Source organism: Diorhabda sublineata, chromosome 10 (genome assembly GCF_026230105.1).
Source record: "Diorhabda sublineata isolate icDioSubl1.1 chromosome 10, icDioSubl1.1, whole genome shotgun sequence".
NCBI classification, from domain to species: Eukaryota; Metazoa; Arthropoda; class Insecta; order Coleoptera; family Chrysomelidae; genus Diorhabda; species Diorhabda sublineata.
This window is the reverse complement of record NC_079483.1, coordinates 5,916,253-5,931,138: the sequence shown is the minus strand read 5'-3', so window position 1 is coordinate 5,931,138 and position 14,886 is coordinate 5,916,253. Positions and strand designations below refer to the sequence as shown.

Sequence of the window (14,886 nt, the reverse complement as noted above, 5' to 3'; positions counted from 1 at the left end):
AAAATATATAAACGAAAAACATATTTCTAATCAATTATAATCATTTGTTATATTTCTATGCTATATTTTTTAAAATCGGGTCCTGTTCTTTCTTGGTTATAATTTGTGTAATCCATAACTGCGTAAGTGAATTAAAACTCAAATTTGTCGAGATTTGAGGTTAGGTATTTTTGAATTTATTGACTCGAAACCACGGTCTCAAATACAGGAAGGGTAACGGGATGGATGTTGTAATCAAGAGGTGGTGTCAAATTGCTAAGTTATTATTTCAATGAGTAATGAATTGTTATAAATAAAAATAGTTAATACGTAATTTAACCGCTCCCTACCCACGTCCATCTCTAGATTGCAGCGCCGCGCAATGGCTATGGCATATGGCATATGGAAATTGGACTTGGTTTCCAGACCTGTAAATAAGACCGTGTCCAAAATCAATTTCTTAAATTGTAGTTATTATACTGAAACAGAACGTTCATTTCCATAAGAAAGGGAAAATGGGTCCAACAGTATTCAATTTATGGTAGGAAATGTTGATATAATAGTTTAGATTTATTATACAGAGTGAGTTTTATGTATGGAACGCTTCAATTATCTCGGAAACAGCTTGTACGATTTTTGTGAATGTTTGTATGCGAGGGACTTGTTATACGGCCCATACATTCGGTTTTTTGGGATATTAGGTGTGGGACGTATCCAACGAGGATTGTTACGTGACCAGTATCTACAATTATAACGATTTACGTTTCCATTAATACTGGCCTCATCGCAAAACACTACTTGAAAACAATTGAATTATTTTATTTGATTTTTCCATAATTAGGTTTGCAAACCAGATAAACTTTCTCACTAATTTACTTACAGTAAATTTTATTATGGGATTTCGGTTAGGATATAAATTATTCAAAATATTACACGTTTCTTGTTGACTTCTACGCTTGTTACCATATCCTAATATCATTAAAATATCAATTCGTTCTTTTTTCAGATAGACGATCCATTGGGATTTTCAATAAACTTAAACAATAATAATTCGTTGAATAGTCAAATTTGTTATTGTAGTTGTCATAGCCACCAAAATTTATTATTTTAACTTGGGCGGAGACAACATAAATGTAGCTAAACTCCGAAATATGTCATTTAGGTATAGGAATCATTGGATGGAAAATAATAGGTATTTCTTAAGAATTTCAAAAAAATATAAGATCTGACAACAATGTAAATACCACTATAATACCGTTTTCGAGATAATTGAGGCGTTCCATACATAAAACTCACTCTGTATACAACAATTATAAGCAAAACCGCTGGTCGGTTGCAAAATATAAACAATTATTTGTACGTTTTTTATTGAACAGTGAATAAGTGGCAAACTTAGTAATTATAAGGTAAAATATAAAGTAAAAGTGTCCGATTATTAAATGAGTGTTTTGAAAAATACAGTGAGATTAATCAGTGAAGAATTATTTACTAGCTAGTGGCTTTTTCAATGTAGATTGTCGGTCAAAAGTTTTTGTATACCCTGTAGTTTTCGTGATATACAACAAATAAAAATAATACGATCGATTTCGATATTAATATTTTACAACAATATAGTGATTTCTACAAATTATCGTCGTTTATTTAGTTCCATTCGTTTTTCAAGATATTTCAAAAAATGCTTTCCGACTTCCCTGTCCGATTTGTCCCACAACAATTCAATCGGGTTAAAATCGGCTGACTGTGACGGCCATTTCAGTACTTTCTTCCTTTCCAACTCTTTCAAATAATCTTTCCACAGCTTCAAAAAATGCTTGGGATCTTTGTCATGCTGGAAGATAAATTTTCTGCCGATAAGTCGCTGTCTAGAAACTACTACATTTCTCTTATCTCTTTAATTTTTACCAGGTCTCCAGTCGCCCCAAAACATCCCCAAACCATCAAGCTTCGAAACGCAATTCGCCTTTTTCAATGAACTAAATAATTAATAATCGCTTGGTGACAAATCAGGACTATAAGGAGGGTGTTTATAAACCCAATTCGGTTAACGTTTCATCTTAAGCCGAGCTGTATACGGTCTGGTGTTATCTAGTAGCAATATCGCACTACCGATTGGAATATCGCGTCATTTTGATATTTAGACAGGTTTCGTCGTCGTTTTTAGGAAGTTAGTATAATACTCAATGTTAGCAGTTCGTTGTTCAGTGAGAAAATCAACCGCAATTATTTCTCTGATGTCCCAAAACACTCTACACAACACCTTCTCTACTGACAATGTAATTTTAACATTAACTGACGCGCTTCGGTTTTTCTTTCTCCACTTCATACCGCTGCAGGATACTCGACAAACTTCGTAGTACAAACTTCAGAAATCTTGGTACCTATCTGGCTGAAATTTTGCAGTAACCGAGCCAGTCATGGATTATTTACTGAAAACTACCCACGCTGATGCTCAATTCTTCAGAAATATCGCGTACAGTACTTGGTTTGAGGTACCGTACCTATGGCAAGTTTTCCTCAACTTCTTAGTCTTTTCGGAAAACGGAATAAATGAGTAGAGAGGAGGGGCACTCATCGTCAAATTTCTCGATAAATTTCCGCGGATTTTACATTATCTTTGACCAAAAAAACTACGCTTCATAACAGATCAATTTAACATCCAGTTCAACCACTTTCACGATACTAATTTTTTTTTCGCGTTGACAGCGTTCTAAATAGCGACCACGATCGCTTTGGTCTCGGCGAGAACGTCACTAATGTCTCCAAACAACAAAGATTGCAACTATAAGAATCTATCTCAGATCTCATCATTTGTTGTAATATAACCTCTTAAAGCTTTCGCTTCTTTTCTCTATTGCCATTTGTTATTATTTACCACAATGTTCAAAACGCTTCGTAATCAATTTCACTTAGGTTCACAATTTTTACGCTCTGGGAAAAGTGGAACGGGAAAGATCGTGATGGTGAACGTCAGTGTCGTTAAGTGTTTAGTGGAACGCACCACTCGTAGTATATGACATGGAATCTATCCACAATTTGACTTATGACATACTCGAATGAACGCCATAAAAATTGTCGTTTAATTACACGAGCTAATCATTAATTTTTCGAAGTAAAACCGAATAATTTTGTAAAATTGTTCAAGTAACAACTTTTTTTTTTTCAAAAAATATCATAAATATCAAATATTGAACATAATTTGACAGTTATTCTTCCGTAAGTTCATCCACAATGTAAAGATAAAAATCAGATTTTTATTTACACAATCAATCGGTTTTTTTAGTTAATTTATGTGAAAAAATCTCACTTATTTTTTGAAAACAGGTATAAAACGGCAAAATTTGGGTAACGAACAAAAATTTCAAACAAATTTCTTGTTTATTTTCTCTCAAACCTAAAGGTAGACAAATGAAAAATGAGTTTCTATTTAGGCAACTCTATAGGGTGAATCGTTGAAATACTAGAATGTTTATGAATTCAAAAATGTTTTCTAAACATTTTCTTTTTCCATTCAAGGCGATATCTTACAGCAATTTCTATGACTTCAGTATTAGCGATTAATTTCTCATTTAACAACATTCAATTCATTCCCAAGCTCGGATAACATACGAGGTGTGTCTAATAAGTAAAAAGACTACCGGTGTTACAGAAAAGGTACGCACAGAAAAAGATTAACGACTGTCAGTTATTTAACGTGAAACCTACTCTTTTGAATGCAATGTCTACCATGTCTGTAGACAAACCAGTGTAGTCGTGGACTTCGTTTATATAGAGGCTGTTTTGTTTCTTTTATTTAAAAAAAAACTGCATTGAAACTAATAATTTATTGAAATAAGTGTTTGGAAATGAATGTATTTCGCGTCCACGTGTTTTTGATCGGTTTAAAATAGTTTATATAACCAGTTTCGTTATTTAATACCCACAACTTGGAATCTAATGACGATCATCGTAAATTTTACTTAGATCAGCTACCGATTGCGCTTGAATTTCCTTAGTTCCACATCATCCTAATGAACATGTCCAATTGAATTAAGATCTGGAAAAAATTCCAATGATTTTGCGAGTATTATTGGACTTGACCTTCAAGGTTTTTTGGTCAGAGTAATTAGAATCCTAATGAGATCAATTCATAACCAAGAAGTCGATGGATACAAAGAGGGGTTTAAGGAGATGCGAAGCACGGAGAACCAGATTTTTACTTAAAAACAAAGCAGAGCAATAAATAATACCAAAAACTATAACTACTTCTCTTGTTCATGACAGAGAAGCTTTAGAATTTCTAGGTTTCCCAAAAAAACTAATTAGAATGGTGAAACTGACTCTAAATTGAACTAAGATCAAATTTTTGTATGAAGGCTATCAGGAAGTTCTTAAGGATGAAGCAGGGATTTCCTTATCCACTTTATTTTTTAACCTCACATTAGAAGTAATCTACAACCGGAAGCATACGCAGACGACCTTTCAGGACGGAAAACGAGGAAATCATTTTGAAAAAATTGAGTCCTTCGACCATCTAGGAGTGCTGGTTACGAATAAGGATAAAGAGATGAAAGAACTATAAAATCGATAGCCAAAGGTGCCAGAAAATTGAAGTACTTGAATAATATTCTTAAAGCAAAAGTTAATTCCAACGCAGCAATGAAATATTGTACAAAAGAATGATTTACTGTATGGATGTGAGTCCTTGGTGCTAACCCAGAAGAGTACCGAAAAAATAGAAAGATGGAAATATCGTAGAGTGTTCTGAAGAGAAACTGGTCTTGGAATGGACTCGAATCATCAATCGAATTCACTTCTAGACCGGATTCTGTTTCTTGTTTGTACTAATGAAAGTCAAAGTAGAATTATCCACACTTAGGTTCAATAGAAAATCATTTAGGAACTTCGTTGTTCTTTTGTACGTTTCCCTAATTTTGGTGTCCATAATTCTAAGTTAGTTAAGTGTTAAAATTTATAATTGTAACTAAATTATATCCACGTAATTAAAAATCAGCATTGTAATTGTTTCAAACATTTAAAATTGTTGCCAAATATAGAAATAATTTTATAACATTAAAATAATTTCTTAATTCGCACTCAATCTATAATATTGTAAATTTAATTACGTATAGATTTATTTTTATCTAGATTTGGCTATTTATCATTCTTATTTTAATTATTTTCGAATTAGTGAAGTCGCCTTATTAACCACAACCTCGCATTCCGTAATTCAACTATATTTTCACACATAACCTTACTTTCTATTTAAGTGCTGGATGCCATTGACGAGAGATTGCCTATGTTGTTCTTTAAGTTTTAAAATATGGCAACATTGGTGTGAATATGTCAAATCTGACATTGACATCATACGATTGCTATTTGCGTTATTTGAAACATTCATTTTCGTCAAAAAATGGAATTAATCATCGCGAACATTTTCGTGCGACGATTTTCTTCAATCGGAAAGGATGTTGATCTTAATGGAGAATGTTTTGAAAAGCAATAAAATCATATCCATTTATAAATATTCATTTCAATTTATTTATATCAAAACTTAACCTCGTATAAAGTTTTTCTGAAGCTATAATATAACTCGTTACTAAAATATGGACGACAGGCTTCTTAGTTGGCCACCCGGTATACTATTTCACAAATTCGTAACCATTACCTTCATCAGGAGCTGGGAATTCATATTAAAACAAACTTACTCACTAGAAAGCACAAAAAAGCGTTTCAACTTTTTCCTGTTAACTTGTTGTAAAATCGCATATAACTAAATTTCATTTAACCAACACAGGATGTGGTCCTAGCGAAGTCGTTTGTTTGATATACCTCCTGAATCTGAAGAGGCATCTCTGTTCAAGAAATGTTAACTTCAGTAGGATATTTTATCATCAATACCAACAGCGTACCGGTCTGTAATCATCTGATTTAAATATTGAGTACGACTCTTAATATTTGAAATATCTTCAGTCACTTACCAGCTTTTTCTTCGTCTTTAATTGGGCTTACGTGACTACACCTGTACCAAACGTTATATGAAGCCGTTCGTAAAACTCAGAGACAATAATGCCTTTTTGACATCGATAGTAATTTACGCTCGATTGCTGAGGATTATGTACCGTTTTGGATAGTTCTTTTCGACCCTGTATAATATATTTATGCCTGTATAATAGGTGTCCAACCCTCTCCCCACGAACAATCGCAGAAACGACCATTTTGACGTCAATAGTTTTTTTTGACTCTGTGTAAAATGTATTCCTGTATAGGGCGTGCCCAATCACCCACGAGCAATCACAGACATGCCCTTTTGAGGTCTGTTGCTTTTTTCGATCCTGTATAATATGTTACGTATGCACGTTGTATAATGTGTTTCTCAGCCTGATGGCTGGGGCGTACGAGAAATAATATCACACCCATTATCGCAATCTGCGGTTAGGCGCGATAAGGCAACTAACAAAAAACTAATTTTGATTGAATTTTTTTTAAAAGGTAGGCAATATCTCCACAGAGATGCTAGTTGTGGACTACTGCTCTTAAATTGAAGGTATGAGTGAAACAAAAATACAAAATATCACAAGAGAAAAACGAAATGCGAGGTTTTAGTGCTTATTTATAGATTTCACTGCTTAGAATGATCAAACTTCTAGATAATTCAATGTACGTTTATTATTAATTACTGAAATTTCATATAAAAAAATGTTGGGTTTAATTTTTTTTACCTTTCCAATAATGTCACAAAAATATTGATATAATTCGATTAGCGATGAAAATATATAATAAAATATAAATAAGTGGTTTCAATAATCTGACTACTGTACTCGTTGGATGTCAAAACTATTAAGAACACACTATACGTGTATGTACTCTCTTAAATAACAATCCTATTGTATACAAAAGCTATAATTAATTCTATTTATAGTCGTTGGAGTCAAATCATACAAAAATAAATAATTTGATAAGTTAATGGTAGTTCAAGTGTCTAAGGGATAGTTTGAATCGCTTAACTATGACGTTGGTTTCCATTAGGAACGGTAAGTGTACAATAAATTCAGTTCGTGTTGCTCGGCAAATAGCACTTGGCGAAAATACCAATACAAATAGCATCTTTTGAAAAGTGGGGGATATCGAGTGCTGGTACTCATGAATGCACAACTGCCTCGTGTGTTTGTTTCAGGTCTGTTGAATATACATTTCAAATATATGAAAAAAGAAGGAAAACAACCAATTGGTCGTAAAAATATTTAATAAGGTTTCATTGTTTTATCCACATTTCTTCTTGATGATTAATACAATTCGTAATCCATATTTCGCTTAAAATCCACCTCCACGACCTCCAAAACCACCTCCTTGTCCTCCGAAACCGCCGCCTTGTCTTCCAAAACCACCACTTTGTCCCCCTCCAAATCCGCCTCTTTGTCCACCACTTTGTCCTCCAAAACCACCACTTTGTCCACCTCCTGGTCCTCCAAATCCACCACTCTGTCCTCCGAATCCGCCTCCTTGTCTTCCAAATCCTCCTCCCTGTCCCCCAAATCCACCACCTTGTCCACCGAAGCCGCCTTGCGGATTACAGTCCACGGTTGCGAATAACCACATGGCCACAATTGATACCTGCAAAAAAATAAATTTTCTCACGAATCTTTTTTTAATTGTTTTTGGGGGATTAGGAATTGAGTGTCGCTGAAAAGATTTTTTTTAAAATGGAAAAACATTGAGGATCAAATATCTATTTTTGAAAGGCACTTCGCTTACACAAATGAAAGACTAGATCCCAAAATACTAAAGCCACAACTTTCCCAGCTGACTGTTTTGCTTTTGGACGTGGTTCACTCAGATGGTGATTTTTTGGCATTCAGAGTATAGTGATGGATCCATATTTCATCTATTATCACATATTAACGCAAAAAATCTGATTTATCATGTGTAAATATGGACAAACAATGCTATGAATCATCAACGCATTGTTATCTTTTATCGACTGTGAGTAAACGCGGTACCCACTTTGAAAAAAGCTTTCTCATGGTCAAATTGTAAACACACTGCCTTCTAATATCTTTTAGGCTTCAACTATGTCACGCAATTTCATTTCAGGATTAGATATAACCAATTTGTGGACTGTTTTGATGTTTTTTGGAGTAACCACCTCAATTTGACAACCAGAACATTCACCAACAGCGATGTCTATACGACCACGCTTAAATTCAGCAAACCAATTTATTACAAATGATTCTTTTCGATGAAGCAGACTCCTAACCTAACCTTTGCTGTGTTTGTACAATATTTTTGTCATCAAGAAGCAATGATATATTAACACACGAAAATTTTTTGGATTCAAAGTTTCGAAAATAACGAAAATAGCTTTACCTAAATGACTGTCACTTTTTTCTGACTAATGTCATAAACACATACTTCATAAACGTCATATGGATTTGACAGTAGTGCCATCTGTGTGTCAGTCACACGATTTATTGAGTAATGTAGTAAATTAGAGAGAATTTTCTAATACAATTATGAACTATATTTATTTTTATATCGAAATAAGTTAAACTCACCAAAAAAATAAATTTAGCAGCCATATCTGTTGAGTTCTGAATAATGAAAATGTTTGATTAGTCCAAACAATCCGTTCATATTTATATATAACAAAAATTTTTAGGGGGATCCATAAAATGTCGTGTTAATTACTAACTTAATTGGAATTTATTACCCACCGCATTATTTATGTTATTCGGAGAAATGAAATGTGTGAAAATTTAAATTTGAATATAAATATATGTAAAAATATACAATATTTGACAAAAAAAATTCCATAACGCTGAGGGACATTATAAAAAAATAGTATTATAAATGCTAGTGGTTCAAAAATCATCAGAAATTATATAATTAACGCACACGTGGAAAAAATTATTTATAGTTATTTTAATCTAATAACTGAAAGAACATAATGGAAAATAAGCTGCCCTACAAAAAAGTATCTGTTTTTGGCTTAAGCCCCACCATTCGAAAGATATTGGAAGTTGAAGTTGAATAATTTCACAAATTTCTTTTTTTTTCAATGAACTTCATAACTCATAAGGAAATTACCACAATTAAATAAAGAAAACATATTTTCGTAGAAAATTAACTGCCCTACAAAAAAAGTATCTTGTGTTTTTTGCTTAAACTCCACCATTCGAAAGATATTGGAAATTCAAGTTGAATTACTACACAACTTTCTTTTTTTTTTTAATGAACGTCATAACCCATAAGAAAATCAGTATTTTGAAATCAATGATACATATTTTTGTAGAAAATTAAATGCCCTACAAAAAAGTATCTTGTGTTTTTTGCTTAAACTCCACCATTCGAAAGATATTGGAAGTTGAAGTTGAATAATTTCACAAATTTATTTTTTTAATAGACTTCATAACTCATAACTTCATAAGCAAATTAGCATAATGGAATAAAGAATACTTATTTGTATAGCAAATTAACTGCCCTACAAAAAAGGTATCTTGTGTTTTTTCCTCAAACCACACGATTCGAAAGATATTGAAAGTTCAAGTTGAATTATTACACAACTTTCCTTTTTTGTAATGAACGTCATAACCCATAAGCAAATCAGTATTTTGAAATTAATGATACATATTTATGTAGGAAATTAACTGCCCTACAAAAAAAGTATCCTGTGTTTTTAGCTTAAACTCCACCATTCGAAAGATATTGGAAGTTGAAGTTGAATAATTTCACAAATTTCTTTTTTTTTCAATGAACTTCATAACTCATAAGGAAATTACCACAATTAAATAAAGAAAACATATTTTCGTAGGAAATTAACTGCCCTACAAAAAAAGTATCTTGTGTTTTTTGCTTAAACTCCACCATTCGAAAGATATTGGAAGTTGAAGTTGAATAATTTCACAAATTTCTTTTTTTTTCAATAAACTTCATAACTCATAAGAAAATTAGCACAATTAAATAACGAAAACATATTTTTGTAGAGTATCAACTGCCCTACAAAAAAAATGTCTTGTGTTTTTTGCTTAAACTCCACCATTCGAAAGATATTGGAAGTTGAAGTTGAATAATTTCACAAATTTCTTTTTTTTTCAATGAACTTCATAACTCATAAGGAAATCACCACAATTAAATGAAGAAAACATATTTTCGTAGAAAATTAACTGCCCTACAAAAAAAGTATCTTGTGTTTTTTGCTTAAACTCCACCATTCGAAAGATATTGGAAGTTGAAGTTGAATAATTTCACAAATTTCTTTTTTTTTTTTCAATGAACTTCATAACTCATAAGGAAATTACCACAATTAAATAAAGAAAAGATATTTTCGTAGAAAATTAACTGCCCTACAAAAAAAGTATCTGTTTTTCCTCAAACCACACCATTCGAAAGATATTGGAAGTTGAAATTTAATAATTTCACAAATTACTTTTTTTTTAATGAACGTCATAACTCATAAGCAAATCAGTATTTTGAAATTGATGATACATATTTTCGTAGAAAATTAACTGCCCTACAAAAAAAGTCTCTTGTGCTTTTTGCTTAAACTCCACCATTCGAAAGATATTGGAAGTTGAGGTTGAATAATTTCACAAATTTATTTTTTTAATAGACTTCATAACTCATAACTTCATAAGCAAATTAGCATAATGGAATAAAGAATACTTATTTGTATAGCAAATTAACTGCCCTACAAAAAAGGTATCTTGTGTTTTTTCCTCAAACCACACCATTCGAAAGATATTGAAAGTTCAAGTTGAATTATTACACAACTTTCTTTTTTTTTAATGAACGTCATAACCCATAAGCAAATCAGTATTTTGAAATTAATGATACATATTTATGTAGGAAATTAACTGCCCTACAAAAAAAGTGTCCTGTGTTTTCAGCTTAAACTCCACCATTCGAAAGATATTGGAAGTTGAATCTGAATAATTTCACAAATTTCTTTTTTTTTTCAATAAACTTCATAACTCATAAGAAAATTAGCACAATTAAATAACGAAAACATATTTTTGTAGAGAATCAACTGCCCTACAAAAAAAATGTCTTGTGTTTTTTGCTTAAACTCCACCATTCGAAAGATATTGGAAGTTGAAGTTGAATAATTTCACAAATTTCTTTTTTTTTTCAATAAACTTCATAACTCATAAGAAAATTAGCACAATTAAATAACGAAAACATATTTTTGTAGAGAATCAACTGCCCTACAAAAAAAATGTCTTGTGTTTTTTGCTTAAACTCCACCATTCGAAAGATATTGGAAGTTGAAGTTGAATAATTTCACAAATTTCTTTTTTTTTCAATGAACTTCATAACTCATAAGGAAATTACCACAATTAAATAAAGAAAAGATATTTTCGTAGAAAATTAACTGCCCTACAAAAAAAGTATCTGTTTTTCCTCAAACCACACCATTCGAAAGATATTGGAAATTCAAGTTGAATTATTACACAACTTTCTTTTTTTTTAATGAATGTCATAACCCATAAGAAAATCAGTATTTTGAAATCAATGATACATATTTTTGTAGAAAATTAACTGCCCTACAAAAAAAGTATCTTGTGTTTGTGCTCAAACCCCACCATTCGAAAGATATTGGAAGTTGAAGTTTAATAATTTCACAAATTACTTTTTTTTTAATGAACGTCATAACTCATAAGCAAATCAGTATTTTGAAATTGATGATACATATTTTCGTAGAAAATTAACTGCCCTACAAAAAAAGTCTCTTGTGCTTTTTGCTTAAACTCCACCATTCGAAAGATATTGGAAGTTGAGGTTGAATAATTTCACAAATTTATTTTTTTAATAGACTTCATAACTCATAACTTCATAAGCAAATTAGCATAATGGAATAAAGAATACTTATTTGTATAGCAAATTAACTGCCCTACAAAAAAGGTATCTTGTGTTTTTTCCTCAAACCACACCATTCGAAAGATATTGAAAGTTCAAGTTGAATTATTACACAACTTTCTTTTTTTTTAATGAACGTCATAACCCATAAGCAAATCAGTATTTTGAAATTAATGATACATATTTATGTAGGAAATTAACTGCCTTACAAAAAAAGTGTCTTGTGTTTTTAGCTTAAACTCCACCATTCGAAAGATATTGGAAGTTGAAGTTGAATAATTTCACAAATTTCTTTTTTTTTTCAATGAACTTCATAACTCATAAGGAAATTACCACAATTAAATAGAGAAAACATATTTTAGTAGAAAATTAACTGCCCTACAAAAAAAGTATCATGTGTTTTTTGCTTAAACTCCACCATTCGAAAGATATTGGAAGTTGAAGTTGAATAATTTCACAAATTTCTTTTTTTTTTTTCAATGAACTTCATAACTCATAAGGAAATTACCACAATTAAATAAAGAAAAGATATTTTCGTAGAAAATTAACTGCCCTACAAAAAAAGTATCTGTTTTTCCTCAAACCACACCATTCGAAAGATATTGGAAATTCAAGTTGAATTATTACACAACTTTCTTTTTTTTTAATGAACGTCATAACCCATAAGAAAATCAGTATTTTGAAATCAATGATACATATTTTTGTAGAAAATTAACTGCCCTACAAAAAAAGTATCTTGTGTTTGTGCTCAAACCCCACCATTCGAAAGATATTGGAAGTTGAAGTTTAATAATTTCACAAATTACTTTTTTTTTAATGAACGTCATAACTCATAAGCAAATCAGTATTTTGAAATTGATGATACATATTTTCGTAGAAAATTAACTGCCCTACAAAAAAAGTCTCTTGTGCTTTTTGCTTAAACTCCACCATTCGAAAGATATTGGAAGTTGAGGTTGAATAATTTCACAAATTTATTTTTTTAATAGACTTCATAACTCATAACTTCATAAGCAAATTAGCATAATGGAATAAAGAATACTTATTTGTATAGCAAATTAACTGCCCTACAAAAAAGGTATCTTGTGTTTTTTCCTCAAACCACACCATTCGAAAGATATTGAAAGTTCAAGTTGAATTATTACACAACTTTCTTTTTTTTTAATGAACGTCATAACCCATAAGCAAATCAGTATTTTGAAATTAATGATACATATTTATGTAGGAAATTAACTGCCCTACAAAAAAAGTGTCCTGTGTTTTCAGCTTAAACTCCACCATTCGAAAGATATTGGAAGTTGAATCTGAATAATTTCACAAATTTCTTTTTTTTTTCAATAAACTTCATAACTCATAAGAAAATTAGCACAATTAAATAACGAAAACATATTTTTGTAGAGAATCAACTGCCCTACAAAAAAAATGTCTTGTGTTTTTTGCTTAAACTCCACCATTCGAAAGATATTGGAAGTTGAAGTTGAATAATTTCACAAATTTCTTTTTTTTTCAATGAACTTCATAACTCATAAGGAAATCACCACAATTAAATGAAGAAAACATATTTTCGTAGAAAATTAACTGCCCTACAAAAAAAGTATCTTGTGTTTTTTGCTTAAACTCCACCATTCGAAAGATATTGGAAGTTGAAGTTAAATAATTTCACAAATTTGCGGACATGAGACAACGAGAAACGTGTTAACTCTGAAGTAACCACTCGCCGCTATTTCAATATCTTCTTCAGATGTTCTTATTTGTTTTTCTTCCCATTTCTTCCTATATCCTTAATTCCATCGCCGTTCCGACGAAAAACTTGAAACTCCCTTGTTCGCTTCAACAAAACCCAACTTTAAATGGACATAAACAATTTCCGGACAAAATTTGCCGCCTATTTAAATCTTGAAATCATCAAAGATATTCTTTATGAAATTTTGATATCAAATCTTTAATGTATAATACAAATTTCATTCCAATTCATGAATTCCGAAGGGATTCTTTTCTACTACCTAATAAATGTAGGTATAAATGGTTGCATACCTAATAGGTTTCGTTCCTAATATCTTACTTACTTCCTCATTTTTACGATAATATTTCGTTTAATATTTATTTTTCATCTACATTTCTATTTTTTCACTTTATCTTCAAATCTAGTTGGCCGAATTTTTGTTTTATTCAATTTGTATAATCCAATTTGTTGCTCTTGTGTTGATACCTATCGATTTATATTCTAATAAGTAGGAATTCGGTTTATTGTGATTCATTAAAACTTAATATTGAAATATACACTGGGAAATAGGATTTTAGTTAGTTGCAGATTTCACGTATTGAAATTTCTTTATTTAGAAAAAATTTTTCAATACGATATTTCGATGATCTCACCGTATATCTGCCGTTCTTCGAATTTTAAGGTTATTGTGGAAAAAAATAATTCACAAAACAATTATATAATCATATAAATTTTGAGAATAGCATTAATTTGTTAATTAAACAAAAATTTTGTTAGTTTTAAATATAAATGTATGCCAGCAGTCATTCCCAGAAATCTAAATACAGGATAGGACATCGGTCTAGCGAAGAAAATACGATATAGAAAGCTCAACATGCCTTATAGGCGCAAGGCTTGAAGTCGCTCTACTACTTTCCACCATCTATTTTTGTTTATGGCTGCTTCATGTCAGTTCTCTATTCCTATTCTTTCTAAATCTTCTCCACATGCTTCTATCAATTGTTTCCGTAGACGCCCTCTTGTTCTTTTCGCTCCTTCTTCCCTTAACAAGGACCTTTTCACCCAACTGTCTTCGTCCATCCTTGCTAAATGCTCCATTCAACGAAGTCTTCTCCACATATCCCATCTCAGCTTGACCATTGACCAGTTCTTTGATCTCTGCGTTCGTTCTTCTTCTTCGCTCCTTTTGGCCTCGCACTCCTTCGAAAATCCTCCTTGGTACCACTCTTATTTTGTTTTCTTCTTTTCTGTTCGCGATCCAGCACTCACTGGCATACAGCATCGTTGGTTGTATAATATTTTTTGATCTTAATAGTCCTCCTAGGGCTCCAAACGTTTAGCCAGTTTTTTGT

The 14,886-nt window shown here is 31.4% G+C and overlaps 1 protein-coding gene across 1 annotated transcript; it reads right to left on the bottom strand.

Annotated features, from left to right (window-relative positions):
• Positions 1 to 7,190: 7,190 nt before the first annotated feature.
• On the bottom strand, positions 7,191 to 8,545 carry LOC130449769 (holotricin-3-like). The gene is made up of 2 exons (XM_056787767.1): positions 8,511 to 8,545; positions 7,191 to 7,569 (listed from the first exon to the last, which is right to left on the bottom strand). The coding sequence occupies exons 1-2, from the start codon at positions 8,532 to 8,534 to the stop codon at positions 7,270 to 7,272; spliced, it is 324 nt and encodes a 107-aa protein (XP_056643745.1). The 5' UTR covers positions 8,535 to 8,545; the 3' UTR covers positions 7,191 to 7,269.
• Between the last annotated feature and the right edge of the window lie 6,341 nt (positions 8,546 to 14,886).

Excerpts from the sequence above, each read along its gene's own strand:
- LOC130449769 (XM_056787767.1), bottom strand. The coding sequence starts at position 8,534 with ATGGCTGCTAAATTTATTTTTTTG. Across the intron at positions 7,570-8,510 it reads CTGCTAAATTTATTTTTTTG|GTATCAATTGTGGCCATGTG; the intron begins GTGAGTTTAACT and ends ATTTTTTTGCAG.